Below are 27,220 nucleotides of genomic sequence, written 5' to 3' on the forward strand. Positions count from 1 at the left end.
TCAGATGTTAAGTGTCAAGGTTAAAAAGGTATCAAACTATTCAGAACATGGTACTTGGTGCACTTTACTTTACAAATGCATGTAAGCTACAGTTTGTACTGTTTCAATTAAAAGAAACATGTTTTCTCACCACTTCTTTGATTCATTTTGTCCAGCTGTCGACTTTAAGTCTGTGTCCATGTCCAACCAGAGCCAGGTATCATGTAGTTGGTGCTTTTAAACAGTTTTCAGTTAAATTAATTCAATCCAACTCTATAACAGTCACAAAATGTCACCAAAATCATTCTGTCCCTCTAAAATCTTTCAGAAAATCGCAAAAGTGCATTGAATTGTATCGTTTCCTGAATATTGCAATATATATCATATCATGAGCAGAATATCGTGTATCGTATTGTATCGTGAGATTGTATCACTACAACCCTAGTAATTATGTCCGGTTGTTATTCACAATTGTCATTATTATTATTATTATTATTATAGGTCAGTTTGTATTCATTCTGTTTTATGTAATATAGCTTATTTATAGGTTCTTCAGCACAGTAAATCAAACTGGCAAATTAAAACCAAATCATGTTTTTAATATACAAATTTATGATAATTATTGAGTCAGTAAGTTAAATATTTCATGAAATTGAGATAAATAAATAACTTCTTCCTACTCCTTTTTAAACAGAAAAGTAGTGATGAGTAAACTATTTTTGTTCTTGGTTATGTACGCCAGGTTTCTCTTGTCCTATTGGCTACTTGTCTTTATTTTAAAGAAACCTGTTTGACATAAATAAATAAATAAATAAATAAATAAATAAATAAATAAATAAATATGACAAAACGTGAGGGTCTGAAAACTTTTGCAAGACACTGTATGTATAAACATGCTGAATAGCGAGGAGACGGCAGCAGCTGTGTCATTTTGCAGTGATGGACACAGAGGAGGAAGTGGGGGAGGATCTCTGGGGAGTCGGACCAGCATAGACAGCAGGTGTGAGAGCTGAAACCTTTCATTATGAGAGCTAATAGGATCGTCATTATGACAAAGCACAGATTACACGCACAACGCCACCTCCACCCTCCTGATGTCTCAGCTGCAACTCTCTGCAGCCTCACAGAGATCATTAGGACTCTTCCTGAAGCAGATCCAGCTGAAATAGTTTTCTTTGAAGCAAAATATATTTGGTGGAACTACTGCAATTTGCTTAAATAATATCTGACACAGACGGTTGAATGAAGTTGGGTTGAATCATGAAACTTCCTCGAAAAGCAAAGCAGAGGTTAACGACTGAGGTTTATGTAAAACAGCTAATTATTTTCATGACATTCAAAGCTTTTGACATGAAAAAAAAACTTTTAAAGAATGCAGATGGCTTTGTTTGTCTTCATGAAACAAAGTATAACACTAGTTCAACTATGTAAGACCTGGTGGGGTTAATTGCAGATTGACCTGTTTTTTTTTTGGGGTTTTGTTGCAGGGCTCTGATTAAACTGATACAATCCCTCTGAGTCTTGCCCTATTAAATTTATGTGTATTCCACAGTCCTATGATTTCCTTTAATTTTCTAAAAAAAAAACTGAAGTAATTTATAAATAAAATAAATGAATTTAAACCACATTCTCTACTGTTTTGCTATCAAAAACCTGCAAAAAGAAGAGGTTTTAAATATCCTTCCTAGTTGCATAACGAGACTAGCAGGTGTGAGATACCTTCAGAGTGCTGCAGGGATCAAGAGTGACTGTTCAACAACCCAGTTTCAAATTCCTCCCATTCCTAATCCTTTTTTCTCCCCACTCCCCCTGCTACGCACAGATTAAGTCAGGTTGTGAGAAATGTTGGATAGTGTGAAAATCCTTTAGAAAACCAATCTGACATAACTGAGATGTTATCCGCTTACGATCACCACCACAGTGTAGCTCCATCTAATTTTTATTTTCACAAAATACCCCTGGCAGGTATTTCTTTCCACATCTAATTTATTCAAAAAGTCAAAATTATATGTCTGAGGTGAAATATAAAGACACTAAAGTAGAGATTATAGTCTTAACAGCTCAAGGAATAAAGTCTGCTTTGTCCTTGACAGTTTCAATGAAGGGCTGGACAATATGGCTGAAAAACGTGTCACCATAATAACTATTTATTGGGTTTTTTTGTTTTAATTAACTGAATTACTGAAAACAAAACCTATCATATTTTGTCCACAGTTTTCACTACTCCAGAAAGCAGTCATGAGGCATGAAAACGTGTTACTCAACAGGTCGTTGCTAGGTAACCAAAGAGAATGAGTTGCTAGGTAACCAAAGAGCGAGAGAGTGAGTTGATGTCACCAAGCTTGCTTAGCTAGCCAAGCGTGAATAGGTTGAGTGGTTAAAGTCATTCCTCTGCTTACATCCCCCAGAATGCCATGTGGTTCTGGGTCAAAGTTCACTGAAATGACTGAATATCCTATCAGACGTATTATCTAATGATACTGATCACGTGGCAATTTCTACTTTTTAATTAGCATTTAACTAAATATGCCTAAATTAAAGGTTGTATTTTTATGAAATATCCTGAAATGAAAGCCAAATCAATTTTTAGGCTTCTATCCATCATTACAAGCGGTGCCAACAAATACATCCGGCCCTGCGATATATTTTTAGGACTGACAATCAGCTAAACTCTAAACTGAATCCGCCTCAGCTGCGATCTATTTTAGTTGCACATGACTGATGATGTTATGGGTGACAATGTCTTTTGAAATGAAAAAAAGACAAGTCCTGTTATGGGCTGCGACTTGTGGGCTTTGATGGAATCATGCTTGTTCAGCTTGGAGTGAAAATTTGTCAGCGTGAGGCTGACTATGTCCTGCTAAAAATAGGCCTTTATTAATTGAGTCAGTCAAACATAATAATTGCAGCCACAGAGCTTTGTGTGCTTTAATTACACAAGCTATACGACAGGACTAAAAAGCACATCAGACAAAAGAACACGAGACAGAATGTGAAGAGACTGATAATAACAAAGGACCACAGACAGAGGGGGTCACACAGATAAGGTCAGGGGGTCACAGTTCAGACTTAATGCCCTTGGGTTCCCCCTCCCTACCTTGTGGAGAGGTGAGGTGCTGTGTGTCAGATCAGGCTGCAACAGCTGGGGCTCTATTGGTGCAGAAATTCGGGGGTCAGCCCCATCTTGTTTCCTATAATCAGACAGATGCAAGAAAAAGATTTGGTCAGAAAAGGTCACTTAGTCTGAGATCGAACAGCGAAAGGTAATGTCATGGGGAAGGTTACCAGAACAGGCACTTGTGTTTGAAACACTGCTCTGGCTGGAGGCTTTCTTCTTTAATTTAGACAAACTGAAAATTGGAATTGAATTTGTAATAAAAGCCGGAAACTATTCATTTCATGTCAGTGTAGATCCCGAATCATTCATTTACGGACCACGGCTATCTAAATCTTTTTATGTTGATCTGATGTATTTTGAATGTTTTATTTTTGAACATTTTTATTTATTTTTAACAAGATATACTATAAGAAACAGTCTGGTGGCTGGAACTAGGCAATTTTTTTATTGGATTAACCCTGATGGATAACCGTCCTCTCGGAAATGTAAATGTCTGTTCTTTTTCTGATCAGTGACAGCACCAAGCTAAGCACCACCAAGTTGCTGTAGAGACTGCTCTGCAGATCCAGAACCAGAACCAAGCATGTAACACATGTTTTATATGAGTTTTTCTAGATCTTGCTGGGATATTAATTCTTTAATCCTGGAAATGTTATTCAGGTGATAGAAGACTGACTTTGTAACCGTCTTTAAACGATTCTGAAAGTCACATAAGTAGAAAATCAAACACTGATCAACACATTTGGTGTGTATTGATTATTTAGATAGCGGCATTTGAGGAAATGTGATGCTTACTAATTGTTTTGGTGACTTTCTGACATTATTATAACTGCTTTGTTGCTGAAGTGACTTGATTTGACTGATACTCAGTGAGGAAGTCCCAAACATAGCTATTTTCAGTATTAATGAGGTTTAGAAAATAATGTCATATATAGTAAAACATGTGGAGATGTGTCTGCAGTTTGAGTTTGCAACAGAATGAGGCTTTCAACAGAAAATATAAAGGCAGAATCAAATACTGCAAAGTTGCTTTATTTTATCCTTTTGCGTCTTAAACATCTGCGACAGCACATGCTTGAATTAGATATCGTAAGTCTTAAACATAGGGTTATGGTACTGCCTTTCTTTTTCCTATCTTGTCGATGTATGTTGACATATCAAATATAGTTATATGGGTCAATATGTGAGGAACTGAAGCAGTTTTGGTGAAACATAAAATTTTGGTATGTGTGTTTTGATGAACTCCTGATTTAAATAGTTGGGATCAATTCACAGTGTATAGCTGTGTCAAAACGCGGTTCAATAATTTTGCTGTGACATAACTCTCTTGTTGTATTTTATATATCATCAACTGAGCACCAGCAAATTCAGTTTCAAGAACTCAGATAATTATTTGCTAAATTAATCAAAAAGTAGGTCACGCCTCCAGTTTCACTTTTATTTTTGAGAATCCCAAAGTGAGTGAACCCTCCTCAGCACAAACAGAGTATTTGCACAATGTTGGGAGAGATTATGTAATGTTGTTCTTTGCTGCAATTGTGAAGTTTGGTAGATGAAAGCAGCAAAAGTAAAAAAAATAAAAAAAAACTGTTGCAGCTTGAAGTAGTTGGTGCAAATGATTAGTAAGTCAATGCTGTAGCTCCATTTATCCAAGGCAGCATATCTCCCACTGTCATTGAAATGCAAGGAGGATACGAAATAGTATTTTTTTCCGTGCCAGCCACACTAACCACTCTAACCAGACACACAGTGCTAAGCGCACTAATCAGCAATGTCATATGCTAGAGCCAGTTGTCCTTGTTTTAAAATAAAACAGCAACACCAACTGCTCTCCCACAATGTGGAGTCACATTGCCTCTGCTCCTAACCTACATATTTAAAAACTGTTCAAGGCGTAGATGACCAAAGGATATTTTTATTACAAATGTTTTCTAAAGAGAAATTATCATCAGCTAAAATCCAAGCACAACAAAGACTGAATAAAAATGTTATTTCAGAAATCCTCCACAGAATTCTAATTTAAATTTTTGTCTTTTACCTTTGTGACTAATTAACAATATGTATTTGTGTTACTCAAGCATTTTTTTGCTTATACAAAATTAAAAGACTAAACATTTCTGGGTGTTTTTTCCCCACCTTTCTTTTAGTTTAAAAAGCTGCAAATAAAAATACTTAATCTACCAGGGGACACAACATGAAAAGCCTCACATTTATTCAAAAGTTTTCTCTCTTCTCTAATTCAGTCAAGTTGCAAATTGCTGATGGCATAGCCGTTTTCACGCATCCTTTGTTCTAAACTTAACCAGGTTGGCTTTTTCTCCACAACAACTTTGATGAATGTGCACTGACAGGGGGCCACTTTCTGCTGAAGTTTGTTTAATGAATTAAGTCAGTTTAAAAAAGCATGAAAGACGACCTGAAATTATCCTGATGCATTAATAATAGAAACTGAATCTAAATATTGCTGTCTTTGATGATGAAAGAAAGCTGAAGCCCCGGCAGTGAAAATATATCATTTTCCCTGCATGTAGAAGGTGTTGTGCACTCCAGAAAAAGTAATATTCAGAGCACAACCTCTTGAGAAATGAACGCTTTTGAGCCAAAACCGATTAATTCTTCAAGAATACAATGACGGTACGGCAGAGGGAATGCTTGGAGCTGCTGCAGAGGCTGTGGAAAAGACAAACACTGATTTAAATCTGGGCTCACATTTGTTGAGTGCACTCAGATTCAAATGTAGGTGAAGAAAACAGAGCATGAATCATTAACATCCAGCGCTGCCTCAAAGCTATTACACAACGAGCGACTGTGCAATCAAGAAAGCATCCAAATGAAATGGGAACAATTCTGAACATGATCCGGTTCTCAAGATAACAAGAAACCACATCTTCCCGAGCAGCTCTCCCGGCGGGAGGTCAATACCACCGGGCATCAGCTGTCCTGATCCTCCGCAGATCGATGGAGAACACAGAGACACTAATGTCTGCATGCACACATTAGGGGTACATTTATGACTGGAAGTCAATTTAAAGAATATGTTGTGAAGGAAATATTGGTGCAAACTTGCACTCATAAAATTAGACAAACTGGAGAAAACAAATTATTAGAAAGATTAAGATCAAAACGAGAGTTAAAAATCTCAACTTCAAACTCCCTCTTCATAAACGTGAGCTGCACCACAAGAGCCCAGATCGGTTCGCTGCACAAACACCACTTCAAATTACATAACACACCCCAGCTGGTTAACGAGAGCAGCATGAAAACCGTCCGGAGAATCATGGGGACAGCCTGACGTCCAGCTCAGAGCAGAACTGCAAACTTACTCACACAGAGAGAGAGTGGCTGCAGAAAGCCAGGCGCTCCCGGTGAAGTCCGGACAGCGACCCGCACTCTGGACCGATGACTCACCGTCTGAGCCTCCCCCTCCTCCTGCCTGAGCTCGGTGATCCTCTCTGTCTATGCTGCTCCGCTCAGCTCACTCACTCGCTCCTCATCCGTCGCTCACCTGCTGGCCTCACTCTCAGCTCTTCAGACTGCAATATACTTCCAACCAGCATCCTCCCTTACTCTCCTCCTTTCCTCTCAATCCTCCCACTCACAACCCCTCTCCTCTTCACCACTCTCTCTCTCTCTCTCTCTCTCTCTCTCTCACACACACACACACTCACACTCCTAAACACGCATCTGCACTCGTTAGTTGTCTTTTCCTACATGGCGTCTACATCCTTCATTCATGTTTGAAACCTGAAGCTCCACTACAGTCCCACTGAGCCTATAATACTAGCTGCCCTTCCACCCGTCAAAGTAGCGACCCTCCCCCCATTTCAGCTGCTCGGAAAGGGAAAGTAGGGATTATTGAGGGAAAGGGGCTAGCCTTCAATCCCATGCTGTCTCATGAGCTTGGAGGAGCTGTTGCTAGGGCAACCAACATGGGCTACATGTTGGAAAAAACACATGTACATGACCATTCATGATTATAAAAACACAGTCATGGTTACATTTATTGGCACCACTGGTAGTATTTGCAAAAAGCCTTAAAATATACGAATTTTTCATCACATATCAGGTGAAAAACGTTTTTATTACAATTATTTCTACATAACACTTTGAAGATGAAGGAGAAGTTTTATTTATATAGCACTTCCAGGCAGTTCAAAGTGCTTTACATAAATTAGAAGAAAAACAACACAAGCACAATAACAAGCAAAGCAAAAGAAAAACTAGACTTTAAAATGTTCCAGTTGTTCAGGGTTGCTAAGTAGATAGTATTTTCTAAGTTTGTTCTAGATTAGTAAAGTATAAAGCTAAATGTTGGTCCTCCATGTTTGATTCTTGTTCTGGAATGCTAAGTACTCCACAATTTTATTGACCGAATGTCATTCGAGGCGCCATGGCGGACGCCGAAAGTGAGGATTGTTTTGTCGGTTTATTCGTCACTTCTACTTGTTCGAGTCCAGCTAATTTGTCTGTGAACGTAACACACCTGGATGGGGGGTTCATAGACGGCGGGATTTACAGAAGTCCGACACAGCTAGCTTAGAAAGCGACTCATACCTCCTCCTTCCTGATGTGTTGATCAAATTACCGACTTTGCCTGAATTCAGACCACATCATTTATATCACTATGTCGTAAACAGTATTTTCCTTACAATGAAGCGTCCTTGAAACGTACAGAAACGAGAAGCTAACCAGTTTTTTCCATGCATGCTAGGCTACATGATGTTGCGGCATTGTCTCCATGGTTACCAACGGTTAGATTCGAACCTTCTCCACAATGCGATATTTCATATCTTTCGAATCATACTTACTTATAAAGTACAGAAACGTTAGTCTTCTTACCTTGTATAAGAGATCCATGATTACATCGAAGGTTGCTGCGCGGTCATTATTAAACCTGTGACAATTTTTACTGCGAAATCAACTGAATAAAAGCGATATTAGGCTGCCATATGTGCGGTTTTTGACAGGCATTACAGGAGCGCGTTTGTTGTTTTTACATCCGTCATGGCGGAGCGGGCTGCGTTTCACGTGCAACGGGTCGATAACTTTTCACATACTTTTGGGCATACAGAGGATTGTTGACCATTTTTTCGTCCTACCAACTGCCTTGCTTTATGCCTGAAACCATTCTGAATTTATGTTAGTACGGGATTATTGTCATGACATACGAGTTGTTTTGTTAAAAGAAAATGGGCTCTCCGTTGGATCATTTTTAAATCCCAGGAAAACAGAAAGTTGCAGATTAATATTATAAACACAGATCGACTTTAAAAAGTTAAGCAAATATTTATTATTAAATGATTCTCAGAGGCACAAATTACTGTGAAAGTTTTTTTTTTAATGCTACTTACTATAATGGTTTATGTCAAGGCTTCTTTTCACACGTCTTTTCCTGCAGTGCCAACAAATATTTTTACACATTTCTTCAAAGCAAGTATGTGAAACAGTGCAATTTTGTTTAACATTAAACTCCCAAAGGTTGAACAAGCATTGCAACTTCCATAAAGCTCATTGAATGAGAATCCCTGAGTGGGGAGGTTTTTAATTACTATAATGAGTCTGATGAAATCCTCTGTGAGCATGTGCGTTTCCTGCACTAATCTGACATCCACAGTTCCCATGAGACCCCCGACTAATGTCAGAAGCTGTGTCTTTTTATGCCGAACCTTTTCCCGTCATTCTGCTCCTCAGGCGGCCTTTTATAGTCGGTACCTGATCCGAGGTCCGGTGTGTGTGCGGTGTGCGTTTTGTGTGTCAGACATGAGCAGATAATAAGGGATTACAGCACAGCCTCATGCCGGGCTCTAATAGGAGCTGCTGCGTACGGAAACAAACATACTGCTGGTGTCATCCAAAGCTTCATGGATTAGAAAGTAAGCTGTAAAATTGAAACAAGCCTAACAATGTGTCAGTTTCCAGTAATTTTGTATTCGTAAAACGAGGTAGAGGGTTGTCTTTTTAATTTTCTTAAAAAGCAGGCCAAAATTTGGATGGGTTGATTGAGTCCTTTGAGCTTATAGATAAAAAAGCATGATCTAATAAGAATGCCCTGCCTAAAACCTGATTAAATTTAGCTGGATTTTTGCCATGGATCAGTGCGGCGGGCTCATACCAATTCTGGGACAGATTACTCACATCATACAAAAAAATAAATAAAAAATACAAAAATAATATAAAAATAGAAAACAAAAAGACAGAGTCTTGTAGAGCTTTGTGTTTTGCTCGTGTGGACACGGATAGTTGGTTTTAAACTGACAGCACCCTCCTGTTTCCGTGTCCTCTGCAGAGACCCAGAGGTAATCCCTTCCGCCTGACCTCGCTGTCAGGGATTCCCATCCCATTAGCCCGGTGAAATGGCCCCTGCTCCTTCCCCTCTGCTCGGATCCTTGGAGAATCGCTCCTGTCCCAAAGTTTTCCCATCATGCACCTCCTGTATCCTCGCCTCACCTCTCAGTTTCAGCTTTTGAGAAGCTTTTCTCAATCAAAAAAGTGTTAGATAACATCCTCTGAGACTGAAGCTCAAATGATGCTAAAGCTCGCTGGATCCCGTAATTCCAAAGGGATTACAGCCAGACAAACAAAAGAGTCAGGATGTGTGCTTAATGTGAAACAAGTGTCAATGATTTACTGGAATTGTATATATATATACAAGAAAAAAATTAAAGTTGAATTAATTAACAAGTGCATGTTTGCTATGAGGAGAGATTTAATTAGTACTTGTGAGCCTTAGGAGTGGAGGAGGGTTTGGGGACTGAGGTATGACAAACAATAATGAGTCACAGGAGGCATGCTGCGAAACAGCACGGAGCATCACCCCAGAAAAGTTTTCTTACTTCCTCTCCTTATGCACATAAAGAGCTTTTACAAAAGTAATGTTTAGTTTTTTGATTGTTTGTCACATTTAAGCTACAAATGTTATGTAGTTTATTGGGGTTTTGTGCAACAGGCCATGGATGTTGAAGCAAAACTGAAGGGATGTTGTTTTATAAGATTTAGTTTTTAACAGCTTTACATCTGAATACATAAACATTTGCTCTTTCTAAACCGGCGACCCCGCCAGAACCACACACGGTAAAAAGTTCACGCCTCAAACTGCAGGAGGGTTCAAAGTCTGGTTATTCATTTTTAACTAGCTTTACTGCATAGACACCATATAGCCACACCTGGCTTACAGAAACAGCAGCAAGCCGCCAAATAAACAAAAGTAAAACTGACCAATAAAATTTAATTTAATTTAAATAATTTAAATTTAATTAATATTCTCCTTGACCTCGTCAAATTATTCGTGTCACACTCTTTCCATTTTGAGAAGAAAACTTTATCAGTGACGTGTTGGCTATGTTCCTAAATCTTATTAGATTGTTAGCTAATGTCAGCTAACAAACCTCTGAGGCCTTCAGAGGACAGCTGGGTTTATATTGATATTAATTTACACATAAATGGACTCAATTTACCAATTAAGAGATTTGTCCAGCCAGCTGGTTACACTGGAATTTATTTAGGGGTATCTGAGTAAAGCTAACTAAATATTTGAATTTGCGGAGAATTTTTTTCATCCATGTATCATTTTCCTTTAATTTATACACACTACTCAGTCTTGGTCTGTCATGTAAATTCTCTAAAAAAAATGTGTTGATGTTTGTGGTTGTAGGATGACAAACTGGAAAACATTAAGAGATATTAACACTTTTTCAAGCCATGAACTAATAGTGTTACATAAATGTTTTACATTAAATAAATAAACCTAATTATAAGTTTTCAAGCAGCATGACGTTAAAGGCTTTCCCTGCTGGGTTTAAATGCTTTAAAGCCTGCCTCTCCTCACCCTTAAACAAATTATCTGGTTTAATCAGGACATTTGCAAGGCAAAAAAAAGGAGTGCCAGTCACATCCAAACTTAAGTGAACTCTGCACCCCCACCAAGGTTTCTCTGCAGTTTGTCTGAGCCCTGCTGTGGCTTTGATTGTGATTGTTTTGACAATCATGCAGAATGTGAGCTAGATAATGAAACTAGAAGGTTGATGTACTGTAAAGGATTTCGACGAAGCATGTTTATGGTAAAAAGTTATTTTAAAATTTGTTTATTGACGCAATCAGGTCATATTGGAGGTCATTAAATAAATGACAGAACCAATAAAAGGTGATTGTTTAGATTTCTTGTTAAGATTATTTTTCGTCTTCTTAAGGAATCAAAAATCTTATGTGACTAAACACTAAAATATGTGGTTGCAATGTGATCAAAGGTAGATCATCTCAAAGGTTATGGATATATTTGTAAGAGCTTTCTCCTAAAGAACCTGTCAAAAAAGTAAAATATTTTTGCATATATATGATGGCAAAATAAAAAAAAATAATACTAATAGTGTGGAAAAATAACTAAATTGTCCTAAGACTATCATGGATTCATGTGGATTTCTATTTGCCTTCTTTGCAATTCTGCAAGCAGCTTCATCATAAAGTCTTCACAATCTCCCAAAGCACAAGTCTCCGATTTCTTAATAGCATTAGGACCTGAGCAGACGGGTTCCTTGCAACACTTTGCTGTCTTCTTCTAGGTGTCTCCCACCTTGCAGGCATCAATTACTTTAATTTTCAGAGTGCTTGGCAGCTTCTTAGTGGAGCCCATTGGTTTTGATTGTTGAGGCAAGGTTTGCGAAATCAAATTATCTTTAAAGGCCTGGCCTCACTTTAAGTGCAAGGGAATATAAACAGTGTGGTGAGGGTTTTTTTTATGGATTCATCAAAACCTGCAGCTCCTACCACAGGAAGCCATGTTTCACAACAAATATCTGTTGTCTAATAGATGATGCTGATTCTAACACTCCCAGTCTCTTTAGATTTTTTTGGAAAGAAACCCCCTGGGACATTTCTGTCAAACAGATATTCGCTATCAAACACTTTTGGTTGTTTGGTGATATTGAAGTTACAATCTGGTACTGGTGTGCAGTACATACTCATTTCTTTTAATAAAGATAAACAGGGCATATGTTTTTTTTCTCGTTTGCGGTGGAAAAGATGAAACGTCCTTCAGCGCTCTGCCTTACCATACCAGTCGCTTCATATTTCATGTCAATAAACCGGCTCCAAAAGGAAAATAGTGTCCCCAAGAACATATCCTGAAGGACAGAGCCATCAATAAAGAGACAGGTCCTGTCTCCTAAATACCTGAGGATACCTTGTCTCAACTCAAGTCAAAACATCTCTGCAGTACAAACAAAAGTTTCTGCAGGTTAAGACGAAAACTTTAAAACTGAAAAGCTGCAAAATTCCGATAACATAAATTTCAAACGTCCAGCTGTAGTCGTCTGGCTCTTATCTCCGCCTTCAGTAGCCGGCTGTCGTCTGAGCTTTATGTTTTTTTAAAGACATCTGTTACTGGTGCCCGGATGATGGATGACACGGCAGCACTTGGATTACTGAGACGAGCAGAACCAGGGGCGAGCTTGTCACTCCCGTGCTATATTTGGTCGGACAGCAGGAGACTCGCAAGGAGAAAGTCTCGTCTTCATCGGCCTTGACAGCGTGCTCTCCCACAACGGTCGCTATTTCAGACAGCTCAGCTAGACGTGCGCTGACCGATGTGAACGAGTGAACCAACACCCGTCACAACTTCACGCGTGGCAGGAAGAGGAATATTTGGAGACCGGGCAGTAAACATAAACACAGAGGTGTTTACAGTGACACCTTTCTAGTATCGATTAGCACAATCAGAGGTGTGAGGAATTGAATTTGAAGTCCATTCAAAAACAAGAATCCTTTAAAAATATAAGATGGACATTTTTTGACTTAAAAAAATAGGTCTGGACAGAAAGCGGCAGTATTTAACTTGATAAGTGATAAGAGAAAATCAGAGTTAGGACTTCAACCCAACCCATGAAAACGGATACTAACTTCTTAAGTCTTGTCTAAATTGTTAATTTCCAGCAAAAGAGACACCAAAATGTTGGTCAAAAGTTAAGCCCCATGCTTTCGGTAAGTAGCACATGTATGGCAGCAGCGGCATCAGCAGAGCTCTTTCAAACAGCAGGCAGGGAGAAGCCAGCTCCAGTAATCCATCCATCATGCTTCAGGGACAAAGGGCCAGAGTGCACTTTGTGTCTGGATGTATGTTCATTTGAGCAGAGATAGAGAAGGAGAGAGGCCCCTCCGAGAACGTCTCAGTGTAGCCATTATCCACACTAACCCTCCTCTCCCATTTCCTCCCATCGAGGGAGCTTAGCAAGACCGGATTACAACCAATTACAGCCCTCCCTGGAGAGCATGAAAACAGGGCTGGAGGATCATCTATTTATTGTGTATGACCCACCAGATGGGAGATGGTCATTTAACATTTAATCAGCTATAAGACCCAGAAAACTGAACAATTCCTGACACTGAATACATGGAACAGATTAAGAACAATTACCCGCTGAGAGCACATGCAGCATGCTGAGCTTTAGATTAGAAATTACAGTTCACAATGAAACAAGGTCCCTACTTTCCTAAGCCTTACAGCTGCAATATGTAACGTTGTAAAATTTAGATTTTTTACATATCCTCCTCCCCCTTGTTTTCTTCTATGCACCAACTAGCAATAGCTGTTGTGATTGCTAATGCTAATTAGCATGGCCACTGATGACGGCGGAGATTTCCTGTAATGGTGAGTTGCTTCTTCGCAATTAGCACATTAAACAGCATCTACATGAGGTTGATTGACAGCTCTAAGACCCTCCTCCTGGCTCTGATTGGTGGTTTTTGGTTGGGAGTGGTGCATTTCTTCAGTCGGCAATAGTAGCTCAGGGAGGAGGTGGCTGAGATTGATCTTTTCACAGATTATTTGTCTCATCAACCCATCGGTGAAAAAATGGCGACCTCCATGGGTGAAAAATATAACAAAATATGTACATTTTTGAAGTAATTATGAGTTTTGGTGTATCACAAACAGCATTTTTTTAGGTAATAGGAAAATTGCAACATAGTATGTAGGCCAACGTGTTCAACTAATCCTGGATTCTTTTAATGCTCAATTCTGATTTTTTGTTAAATCCGACTTTTTTGTTGTTGCTGTTTTTGCTTGGTCGTTCACAGTATATGTCATTTTTATGTTATCTTGTTAATCTTATTTTTATATTTTTAACACTTTAAGACCTTTTTTGCTACTGCTGCTACACCTGAATTTCCTTTTTGTGCGACAGTAAAGGCCATTTCTATTCTTTTCTGTTGTAAGATGATGACTCTGTAATCAGGCGGTTTAAACGTTGCCACAAACAACAAGTTTTGCAGTCACCGCTTCTCCTGTGAATCTGTTCCCGTTACGGTAAAAGGTTATATTGACACAGTGGAAAGGTGCCAACCAATCCATCCTGCAGTGTTCTCTGAATTTTAAAGAGAGACTTGTATTATCTTACTTTTCTTCTTTGATGTAAAGCAGACCTCTCTCTTCATGGAGTCATCTCACCCAGTCTTTTATCCTTCCCTCCCTCTTCATTCTCTTATCTCCTGTGCTGTTTTGTATTCAGTTTTCGATCTTCCTCTCTATCTCTATTGCCTTCTATAGAGACGATACGGGCATTAGGTTTGAGGCAGCTGCAGCTGACGGACAGACAGGCTTTAGCCGGTGCAAACTGGGCCAGTCACTGAGTAATTCAGGCCTGGCTGTCAAGAGCGATCCCCCTCTATCTGTATTCCAGTGGGAAGGTGTGATGATTTCTGTGGTAAAGTACCACTCAGTGGTTCCCTCGCTGTGTTCCTGCCGCGGCGGCGGGACGTGTGCATGCTCACATCCCTGTCGGCCTGTGTGTGTCACACACGGCTCTCTCTAACCTTGGCAGCTCTGCACAAACAGCAGCATGGACTGATCCGCTCTACCTTTCACAGCCTCATTGGTCTTACTTACAGTGGAGCTGGTGGACAGATCCACACATTTGTACATCACAAGGACAGTCTGAGTCACCGACACTGAACTCCACTCCAGAGACACACAACCTTTTCAAACTGGGTTGGGTTTTTTTATTTTTAAAGGAACTAGTAAAATGTAGTTTCCTTTTTTCTGTTCAGAGTGCTGTCACAAAGTATTTAGATTGAAATCGATGAAGTACTCACCAAATACTTCTTGCCTTGGAGAAGGTCTTGTCCACTCTTTAAAAAGAGCACAAATCAGAAAAAGCATTACACTCAATTTATAGTTTTCATTGTCACTCTCTTTCAGATTTACTCTAAAATAGATTAAAAATAGCAGATAAAAAGTGCATTTTAAACGCTCCATTGTACAGAAGAGGATTAGGGACAATGTTTCTAGACGTGCGCATCATGTCTAGAAACATGATGCGCAGTTTTGACAACTGTTTCTTGTTGTTTTGGATGCTGTGTACCTGGACTGATTTTTGGCAGTACTTCTTATTCTTTGCTCTTTTGTTAGGATGCATATTTTATTACCCTCTGGAATCAATAAAGTATTTTTAAATTTTGAATTTTCATTTTTTGGAGGGAAAAACCTTTTTCTCATAATCAGAATTGTTTAAATTGTTTATGCACCATCAAACAAATCCAGCCGAGATTCAGGACAGGCTTTTAGTATAAATAAAGTGGGAGTTTACAAATACCATAACAAAGAAGATGTAGTTATGTGATCATTTTATATGTTAATGTTGGATTTAGAATTAGAAATCTAAAGTCAGATTTTTTTTTTTCAGTGGCACTAATCCTCCTCCGTACCACTTGAAGCAGTTCTTCAATGAAACTTTTATTGACAATCAAAAGCACATCAGCATCACCTGCTGGCACATAAATTAACCCTGGAGAAAAGATTTCATGGGTCAGTTCAGATCAGCTGGAATGTTATATGGTTTTGATTTACTGGGAGTATCAAGGAAGTGAAACATAGGCGACTCCTGAAAGACTTAAGAAATGCTTTTGCATTGCACACGTTTTAGCCAACCTCGTCTGAAAAAGATAAAATAGCTGCACTGAACTGCCTCTTGCCGTCTGTTGAAGTCGCATTTTCAGGAAATAGATGCCGATTATTTCTCTGTGTTTTTATTTATAAGACAAAGTGAATTTTATCCTGGTTGAGTTTTAGCTGTAAGGCTCATAACTCACTGTCAAGACCAGAAAAAAAAACGTGTCATCTGTTCCTGAATCAGACCCCAAATCTCATTATGCTGATTGCTTTTGTGGCCTTTCATGGCCTCTGTTGCATCCCTCTTTTGTCATCTCTGAGCCGTATGTGCAGGCGTGCGCTAAGATCTTCAGGCAGAGGTCTTTCTGCACTTGAAGTCAAGACCCCAAGGATCTGGTAAGACCTGCCAGAAGAAATCAGGTCAGACGAATCATTGCCCTCTTTTAAATCCCAACTTTAAGCATTTTTTTATTTGACAGCCTGTCCCAATTTGTATCTTTCTTATTCTGACACCAAACTGTTTATGTAATATCAAAATATTTTCAACATCATCTTTTAGCAACCAAGTCTTCATATATTACGTGCTTTGATTCGTTTTTGTGGCTTTGTCATTGTTATGTATTGATTGAATTCTTGCCACAATTGCTTCCCATTAATTTTCACAAATTGTTTTTTTTTTACTAGTCATTTTCATGAGATAAATGCATCAACAGCCAACAGACACTCCGTCCTGTGCTGCATTGTTTTTAGTTTTGTAAATATCACATCATTAGGAACATCTATTTGATGCATAAATGGGGATGATCTTGTAATCTCTTCATTATCTGTTTCAAAATGACACTATCAGAGAATGTCTAATTTACTTTGATCGTCAAAAAGCATTTAATTGGAGAAACAAAACAAAATCCTCAAATTTCTCCTTGGTCCTTTTATTGAAAAAAGCCATTTTTATAGCAAAACTGGGTCTTTTTATAGATGAATTGTTTTGTGAAACATTTTGTGGCTCTGATTTTGATAAATGTTCTATAAATATGGGTCAGTGTAACACCCACACCACAAACAGTATCATAATTTAGTGTGGGAGACTTTGAAGGATGGAAATGTAAAACCACTTTCTGCCAATAGATGGCAGTGCATGTTCAGAAGAAAAATCCCTCAATCCAGAAGGATTAGCTTTGTAAACACCTCTAAAACATTCTTTCATGCTTTTATCAACAGAAATGTCACAGAGATAAAAACAGAGGAAACCTTCCTAATATTTACAGTCACTAAGTGATGAAGGTGATTCATGGCTGCAGCTGGTGTAGCAAACATGCAGATGCGACACAATGACAAGTGAATGTTGTTCTTTTTGCACCTTTCTACCGGTATAAATGTATTATTTGTGATGAACTCCAGGTTTTCCTTGGCATCACTGTAATATTTTGATCCTCCTTAAATGCAGCTTCATGTCAAGACTGCCTGGGCCCCTCCAAAATGCAACTATTTAGAAGAAAGGTGGTGGTTGGTTTAAATAAAAAAGTATTTATTCTTAAAGTTAAACCTAAATCTTTCAGGAGACTGAATGATTTGGGGATTATGTTGATCTGTAGTATTCATAAGATTAAAATGTTGATCTTCTGAGTCAGATTCTAATGGAAAAGTTGATAGTCTCCAACAAAATTCTAGTTTGATTGACCGTTTGCACGTCAGTTAATCACTCGACGCGCCATGATGCACGTCGGAATAAGGGACCATATTGAACAGAGCGACAGAAATAGTTTTCCCAAGTTATTTTTGCCAGTTTAACCATAGCTTCTGCTTGTTTGAGTCTGAGTCTGTGAACGTAAATCAATCAGTTGGGCCTCATAGACGATTGTTTTTACAAATGTTTTAAACAGCTAGCTTAAAAACCGACTCATACCTCCTCACTCCTGACGTGTTGATCAAATTACCGACTTTGCCTGAATTCACACCACATTATTTATATCACTATGTCATAAATAGCATTTCCTCTTAAACCGCAGCAGCCATAAAACAGACAAAAAACGAGATGCCAACCAGCTTTGGCCAGACATGCTAGGCTAACATGACGGGGGCGGCACTATCTCCATGGTTACCAATGGTTAGACACGTACCTTCTCCATAATGCGATATTTGATATCTTTCTAATTACACTTACTTAAAAAGTATACGAACATTAGTCTTTTTACCTGCAAGTAAAGTTTTTTTTCCTGCAGGCAACCGTGCAGCTACCTATGGTCATTTTTAAAGTATTTTGACGTGAAGTTTCAGCAGTAAACTTATTTGTACTCCTGACAGCTTGTGTCGCATTAAACTAGTAGAAAAATAAGCACTGTACAATGCTTATATGGAAACATGTTCTTTTAGTGCTTTGATAGTGCTTTGATGTACAAAAAAAAACTGAAGAAAAAAAAATCAGCAAATCCCATCATTTCCTGACTTATAATTCAGAAGCAGAGTCATTTCCAGTTCTGAGTTTCAATTTACAAGACAAATTTGAAGGGAAGGCAGCACTAACTGTAAATGGTCTGCCTTTATAGCACTTTCATATCTGCTGATCACACCAGCAACTTTTACACCAGTTAGCTAAAGCAATGTGCCATTTCCACTCATTATTTTTAAACAGACTGACTGAATTTATTTATTATTTATTGTTATTTTAATGGAAGTTCACGGCAGTGAAAAATGGAGAGGTTAAATGGGGATAAGCGTATGTTGAGACCGTCAAATTAACAGATCATCTGTCTTCATGTTGAGACACAGAACCCTGTGGCTCAACATCTACTTCTATTTATAATAAGACTGAAGTAATAATCAGGCCATTATATGGGGATATGTTGTGTTGAAATGAAACATATTTTTGTTCTGCAAGAGCAATTTTCTTCTTCAAGGGAAAAAGAAAGTGAAATATGAAGCAATTCTTCAAACTTGTGTAATTATTTCTACTTATTATCTAAAAGACGTGGAATGAAAGGAATCCAAAGAACAATAGTAACGGCAAAAACTAGCTTCTAATTTATTCATTCAACAATAACAAACAAAACCGCAGCCAATCACAATAAACCCAAAAAGAGGAGACACTGGAACCAAAAGTAAAAAAAAAAGCAAAGTTAGGACTTCTCCTTTTCTGGTGAGAAATTTGCAAAAGAATAAAATGAAAGCTTAAAACTTCCTCCTTATCAGAAAACAGAGTTAGTTACAGGAAACAGAGCCTGGAAGCAGGTAAGAGGGGAACTGAAGTCTGGAGAGAAAGTTTGTTTTTGTATGAATCACTTATAAAAACATTTTTCTGAACTTCCTCCTCTGCCACTCATCCTTGCTCAAGTTTTACAAAATTCCCATAAAATGAGATCAAGCAGGGTGTGCCGAGAATAAAGAGCGGGAATAAATACCAAGCGGTAATCCCGCTTGGTATTCCAATATTAAATAAACAGTTTGAGTGAATAGAAAAACATAGAACTCAGCAGCTGAGACAGAGGAGAGATACTGCTGCACAAATGATTTCCCAATGAAAGTAGGTTCTAGATAATAGCTGTTATATATAAAGTGTTTAAATAAATTATAAAAGTCCTCCTATCCCTTGGATGTGCTCACATATATCACATTTAAAGCTACAATCCACTTAATTTATGTGACAGAACAGCACAAAGCATAACTTTGAAGTTATTCTGAAATTGATTTAAAAAAATGTGACATTTGTTACTTCTTTTTTAGTGAACTTTATGGCTCTGGAAAAACCTTCCCATCTCCAGTTCGCTTCTTCAGGACACCAGTCACATAAAAAAGTGTGATTTTTATCACTAAACTGCACACAGTAACTGAGGTAATCATATTTTCTAATTTATTAATATTTACTGATGCTCTCATTGAACAAACGATGGAGAAAAAAGCAAAACTATCCATCTAGAAAATGTGGACAGTTTGGGAGAATTTTAACATCATTAACTGTAATTTATTGTGACAACGATAAATCAAAATTCTTATCATGAAAAACATTTATCATGATAAATCATAATAAATAGTTTTTAATTTTTATATATAGAAATCTGAAAAGTGTCACATACTTTTTCTGTTTCCCAGTAATTACTCAGAAGCCCCCAAAGAGATTCATGATAGGCCTCAGTTGATCTATCAACTAAGGTCCTAGTCAAAGTCCATCCTCAAATGGATGGACTTTGACTAGGCAATCCTAACATATGAATGTGACTTGATCTAAACCCTTCCACTGTAGATCTGGCTGTTGTTTCATTGTCGTGTTTTTTATGTAAGGGAGGAAGTTTGATCTAATTTGATTTTATATGTTTGCTTTGTGCTCTGTCATTCTTTTTATGGTAATTAGTTGCAGTAAAAACACTTTTATATTTGAAAAAAAAATAAGAACCATATTTATTTTTCCAGTAAACATATATAATTTATTTTGTGATTGTAATGTGAAAAGATGTGAAAAAGTGAAAGTTAAGTGAATACTTCTGTAACAAAGTGGAATTTATATCATATTATGTTATACGGAAAGTCAAATGGGTTCATATAATCTGCTTTTTGAGTTAAGTTTTTACACCTAACCCCACTGGGAGATGTAAGAATAGTCCACATAAATGACACAATTTTAAAAGCTTGGCAATACATGCAAATATTACACCAAAAATTATGGTTCCTCCTTGCTCTTAGAAAGGCATCAACCTACCAAGTGGTAGTCATGGAAACAAACATCCAGCAGAGATGAGAAAGCTCAAGAAGAGACCAACCAGTGGCAACAGCTGTGCCACTTTACAAGAAGTAAGTCCACTTCATCTGCTTGAGATTTCCTCCCTGTCGCTGCAAACTTTTTAAACATTTTCCTCACTTTAAAAATTAGTCAAGGCCATTAGCGCGCATCAAATCAGCGACATTGCTCACAGCAAGTAGGTCAGCGGTCCAGAGAAAATCCAGCTTAAAAATCACGACTCATTACTCGGATATAAACCTGGCGCTGTGGCATGTTCCTTCAGGACTTTTCTAACCCAAAATGTAAGAAACACAGTAAACAGGTCATAATCTAACTAAACTTTATCCAATCATCCTGGGATTTCGGACCTTTTCATACACCACCAGTTGCTAACTTAAGGTGCGTTCACACTGCATCCTGAAGTGACTCAATTCCGATTTTTTTTGACATAATGCGACCTGTATCCGATCTTTTGAGGGTAGTGTGAACAGCACAGGTCGGATTCTTTTTAGAATGTGACCCATATCTGACACGTATACGGGTCACATTCATCCGAACTGAACGTCACTGATTCTCAACAAATCTCACTATTCTGCGTCCTGATAAGCGCAAGCGGGAAGGAAAACAACAACTATGACGGATTATAATGAGGTTGAAGTTGTTAAAATGCTGCTCCGGTTGGACAACAACTTCAAATGTGTAAGCTAAGCTCCACCGTTAGCCTCCATGTTTACTTCCGCAAACACTGAGCACTTCTTCTTTTTATGGTGGTTGGCAGAACACTGAGAACGCTGACGCTATGGCGCCCTCTACTGCGCATGCGGGACACTTTCAGGTCGTTTGCCCGTTTACACTGCAGAACGCATACAGGTCGCATTTACTGGCAGTGTGAACGGCCCCGGAAAAAAATCGGAATTGCCAAAAAATCGGAATTGGGTCACTTCAGGCTGCAGTGTGAACGCACGGCTACGTTCACACAGAAGCCTGAAGTGTCCCACATGCGCAGTAGAGGGCGCAATAACGTCACACATGGAGACTGTGCTCAGGGTTTTTCCAACCGCGATAAAAAATAATAAAAAAAGAAGTGCTCAGTGTTTGCGGAAGTAAACATGGATGCTAACGGTGGAGCATAGCTTACGATTTTAAAGTTGTCGTCCGACCGGAGCTGCATATTAACAACTTCACCCTCGTCATCGTCCGCCATAGTTATTTTTCTTCCCGATTTTGCGTATCAGGGCGCAGAATAGTGACGTTGTTCGAGTATCAATGACGGTCAGGTCGGATGAATGTGACCTGGCCGTTCAGATTCACTTCACCCGTATCGGATATCCAAGTGGCCTGGGTTTTGTTGTTCAGACCGTCATGAAAAGATCAGATTCACGTTGCATTAAGTAAAAAAATGGAATTGGGTTACTTCAGGCTGCAGTGTGAACGTAGCCTAAAACACTTCAGATTTTTATTGTACTTTTAAGCAAAAAGGAAAAAAAAAAGGTGAAGTCCTGCTACAATGCTAGTTTAGAATGAGAAACATTGCTGGTATCTGATGCGGCTAAACTCCTGGCAAAAGTAAATATTCATTGAAGTCACTTCCTTTTCCCATGGTTTTAATTAGTCTGAAGGAATCAGGGTCAGTGCTGCACCCACCTGAGAATCTCTAAAATCATCTGACAGTTTGGACTAAACAGTTTGCAAGCAAAGCCGATGGTAAAAAGGTCACAAATCCTACCTGGCATCTGCAATAACAGCTACACATTGAAGACAACAAAAGACAGCATCTTCAGCACCTAACAGTAAAACTGAGAACATTTTTTTACACTTTTCTCTATGTTTTATGCTGCTTTATTATTCTCCCACACAAATCTTGAAAGCAGTAAAACTATCTTCTCTTAATACAGAAAACGTGCAAATTTTGCTATGGCGTATTAGGACCATTGTAGAAAAAAAAGTAGTACATTTCTGCCGAAAAAAAAAGACATTTTGAGAGTAATGTCAGAGATTTCCTAGAAAAAAACTGAAATTTTTTTAATTTAAATCATCAAAAATTTTCTATAAATTTTCTGAGATTAATCACAAAATTTCTGAGTTTTTAGCAGAAATGTACTCCGTTTTTCTATCTTTTTTATCTATCTTATTTTTTCTACCATTTCCCTAATACACCATCGTAAAAATCCCTTTCACGTTTTGGCTCTACAATAAATATCGGGCGTCTTTATTTGTTTGATTTTAGTTGGATTTTTTTGGCATGTGACTACAGTTGAGTCTACAGTTTTGTCCCTTGTGACAAAAAGTTTGGACACCCTTGATCTACTGTAAACTTATGAACTATGAAGGATGGATGAACGTATCTGATTAATCTCTGTTCTATCCTAACGAAGATTCTCAGAGAATTTCCAACTGCACATAAGACATTGACTTCTCATAAATTCTCAACACAGCCCTCAGTTTTAAAAAATCTGACCTCCCTCTTTCACCTTTTAATGAAGCTTACATCCTAATTTCAAACAGCAGAAAACATGTGAGAAAGTGTGAACATTGTTTTTAGCGCATGTTACCGAGCATGACGCCTCAGTGTTTTATTGAACGGACCAATTCAGACAGAAAGCAGGAGACAACACAATTCTCCAGGCAACACTTCTCCCTGGATCTGGATAAAAATATGTTGACAGTCCAAAATCCCTTTAGCAAAAACACAGAAAGTGCAGCACAACTGTGGGGAAAGGGAAGTTTGACAGGCGAATGAGGGGGTGGGGATCCAAACCCTGACAGAGAAATGACCAATCATGTGATGTCGCTTCACTTCACACAAACGGCAGAATCCTGTGGTCACATGTCCTACATCACATTTATTCAGACGGTATCGTTCTGTGCTGTCTATGGCAATAAATGACATCCTGAAATACATCTATGTGATTCTTTAGCAGTCCACGGCAAATGTAAATTTAATTTAAAAGCCGTCTAACCAGGGTGATAGTTTAGTCTTATTTGTCGTGACTTTTTTGTTTGTCAAACTCATTTCATATCAAAAATCTGAATGCTCTTAAAGGGCTGGTTGTTCCAGAATGTATTGATAGACCCCATTAAACTGTTAAAATATCAATAAATATATATTTGTTTCAGTATTCACTATCACAGATTTTGTGGTGCTAATTTAGAAACATTTGTAAGGGGTATTTGCACTAATGTATGATATTAAACGAGACTTTTTATTAATCGCCATATCGGTCACGGACTATAACTTGACATCAAGTAAGGCTGAGGCAGCAGTCACTTAAATCCAATGTGTATGACCAATTCAGAGGAAAAGAATTGCAATAAAATCAGAAAGAATTTGTGGATCTGTTGATTTTATGTGAATTTTGTGGAACGGTTAAAAACTGGAGTGACTTATTCATGTAATCCGGAGTCTAGGGCCACATAAAGAGCTACGGTGGGCCAGATCTGGCCCCCGGGCCTTCAATTTGACACATGTGGTCTAATTCATTTAGCTTTAATTAGCTCTTAGAATATGTTTGTTAGTTTTTATCAATTAAATACTAAATACTGATTATTTTTTCTTCAGTTTTTATAAGTTTTTGGAATCTTTTTAGGCACAGAATTCAAAAAGGTCAAAGTATTGTATTGTGATTATGTTTACATCGATTGGGCTCAACATAAATTCCCATTTTCAAAAAACTATATTCAATTATTGCTGAACAACTGACTGACTGGTGTTTCCTCACAACTTTTGCTGTCGCCATTTTGTGGATAACCCTAACCCTAACCCTAACTGCTTGTGTACAAAAAAAAACATAAATTTCAATTTGAAAGGCTAATAAAAAATTGATAAAAATGAAGGCTAGTGTATCTATAATCATAGCATGTTTTAGTTACTTTTATAAATGCATGACATAGTTCAAGTTAGTTATAGTTTTTCCCCATTATTTACCATTTTATTTTTAGTTAAAATCTTTCAGTTTTTCAGTTTTTGCTATAATTAAACTATAATAACCTTGACTCTAACACCATTGGATCCATCTCACTCATATTAGCCCCTCATTTCACATCTTTCTGGGTAATATTAAAACAACAGATCACACTGAAGTGCTGTAAAGGCTTGTAGCTCTGAAAAATGCTGTTTATTAATAACCAACAGAAACAACATTGTCAAAACAATAGTAAACGTGAGCAGATCTGGACAGCCTGTGTGGGCTGAGTGAGATGCTGTCAATGGGCTCATTCAGCCCACAGAAATGAGCACAAAGAGGCTGAATGTCCTGGTTTGGCGCCGCGGTACAGTAAGAAACACCGTAACGCATCGGCTCCACAGAGATTTATGACAAGAGTCCAGCGTGAACCAACAATGTTTGTGTGCTTGATGCATGTGTGATAATCACTTCTTGATTCTCTGATTATATATAAATGAGTTATTTTAATAATTTATTGTTTTGATCTTTGAATCAGTGTTATTCATATTTTATTATTCTAAATTTGTGTTGAAATAAACAGTATCATATATTCCCGTTAAAATCTACGTCATACTGGATGGAGAATCTCTGTGAACATTAATTTGAAGGTTTTGCCACATATTTATAGTTGAATTAAAGTTTGAACTTTGACTGGGCCACTCTCATACATGGCTACGTTTTCATAGAAACCTTTCCATTGATGTTACGGGTGGATAATTAGACTATGTAAGGTTTTCTTTTAGTCACTGTATTTAATGACAGTTATATTCATACTGAGATGGTTTTATAAATTTGATGCCTTTTTTTAAGCAGTTTCATTTAGGGGTATCAGAGTGAAGGGGGCTGAGTAAAAATGCTCGCCACACATTTATAAGTCACTACTTTCTGTTGTGGCCCACTTAAGCTTTTTATGTGGCCCTCTGGACTCCAAGTTCTTCCACTTTTTCACAAATCTGCAAAATTCACACAAAATCAACAAAAATCTCCACATTTTTTCTGACTTTACTGCAAATATTCCCAAAATTGGTCCAAAATACGATACGGTGAGTAATAAAAATATCACAAAACATCTTTTTTTTTATCTTGGCACCAAAAAATCTGTAATTTTGATTACAAAAAAGCACTAAAGCAATCACAAGATCCTGGAGGAAAGGCTATTTATTGATATTTTGACCATTTAATTGGTTTTATCAACACATTCTTGCACAACCGGACCTTTAAGAACATTTTTGATCTGTCCCAAAATGAAAATGAGTTTGACATCCCAATTATTGCATAAACTTGTTGATGTTTTTATACTCATAGTTGATAAAAAAATTAATTGAACTTTAGTCTTACGGTCAATATTAGACAGACGATCAAAGCTAACACGCCTCAGCTTCCTGTTGTTTGTTACAGACGGTTTGTGGTTGTAGATATGAATGTGACTGTTACAGTAAATATGCAAGGTGGGCCCCTGAAGGGCCCCTGAAGGGCCCTCTGGTTGCCATGCTGTTTGTTTGGCCGCTGCCCTCAGAAGGGTACTTCAACGCGCTGCCAGCTGCTCTGCTTTGCTGCACAGTCATCTTTAATCATGTCAGCGTTTACCTTTGTTCAAACAAAATTAGCTTGTCTGTTGTTTTCTTTTGTCTTAACGCAGTGCACTGTAAAACATTTGAGCTGCATTCAGTTGCGTCTACTCTCTTCTACTCTTTAAGTCAAATAAATTTAGCGAGTTTCAGATTTTGAACCTAAATGTGAGACAAACTTACAGTAATGATTTGTGTAAACTTTTTATTAATTTTGTCGAGCCTCGGAGAGTTGAATAAACTATTATCACTTAAAAAAACTGAAAGAAGAAAAAGACAGGAGTGGGAACTATTTCCCAGAATGCAAATGTTTATTTTAATGCTTGATGATAATGTCCTCATCACACTAAATGTTTCTCAGCTGAATTCATTGTGAAGTTTAATACAATTCAATATCATATCAGAAATGTTGTTCTTTCAATTTAAAACAAGAATTTAAATGATTCTAAAGTAAAATAAGTATATATTTTAACTCGATAATGTGAGTGAAAATAACAGAGAAATGTGGGTTTTAAGCAGGTGAGGGCAGGCAGGTTTTTCTTTCTTGCATATTGTGAAATGATTATTAGGTTTAAATTGGAACATTAAGTTAAAACTCAAAATTCAAGATTTATTAACTTAAAAACAATGTTTAGACAAATTGTATTTGTTGTTAAATCAACTTCATGAACTTTAATTTTTGATTTTAAACCAAAACAATTCAATTGTTGATTTTAATTGCATTTTCAAGGCAGCAGGTGGACTTTCATTTTCAAGTTAAACCAACTTCAAATGTTTTACAGTGTAAGGTTTAGGCACCAGGTTGTCAAAAACAGCTGATTTTCTTTCTAAACAATGATGAATATAAATAAACGTTTTTTTCCATCCAGAGTAAAACGTTAAATTCCTCTCATGATCTGCAGATTAAACCAAATTATTCTCATTTTTTTGTCTTCTTGTTTACTTGCAGGAATGGCATTTTTCAAATAATCAGATGACCTTACCAACAACAACTGAGAACATCTCAGATTTCAAAACAATGCCTAT

General features: G+C 37.7%; 1 protein-coding gene across 14 annotated transcripts in view; it reads right to left on the reverse strand.

Annotated features, from left to right (window-relative positions):
* Nucleotides 1–27,220, reverse strand: part of LOC103139037 (rap1 GTPase-activating protein 1-like) — a 62,896-nt gene that overhangs the window by 24,444 nt on the left and 11,232 nt on the right. For 11 of the 14 annotated variants that reach the window (XM_007553482.2, XM_007553483.2, XM_007553481.2 and 8 more), the window contains exons 2-3: nucleotides 15,179–15,214; nucleotides 3,077–3,170 (exon numbers count right to left, since the gene is read on the reverse strand). In XM_007553482.2, the coding sequence (XP_007553544.1) occupies nucleotides 3,077–3,170; nucleotides 15,179–15,214 (130 nt within the window). Of the gene's footprint in view, nucleotides 1–3,076; nucleotides 3,171–6,420; nucleotides 6,704–15,178; nucleotides 15,215–27,220 lie in introns of those variants that run through there. The other 3 variants (XM_007553489.2, XM_016672240.1, XM_007553491.2) reach the window with 3 other exon arrangements.

This window comes from Poecilia formosa, unplaced genomic scaffold (genome assembly GCF_000485575.1).
Source record: "Poecilia formosa unplaced genomic scaffold, Poecilia_formosa-5.1.2 Scaffold57, whole genome shotgun sequence".
Taxonomy (NCBI): Eukaryota; Metazoa; Chordata; class Actinopteri; order Cyprinodontiformes; family Poeciliidae; genus Poecilia; species Poecilia formosa.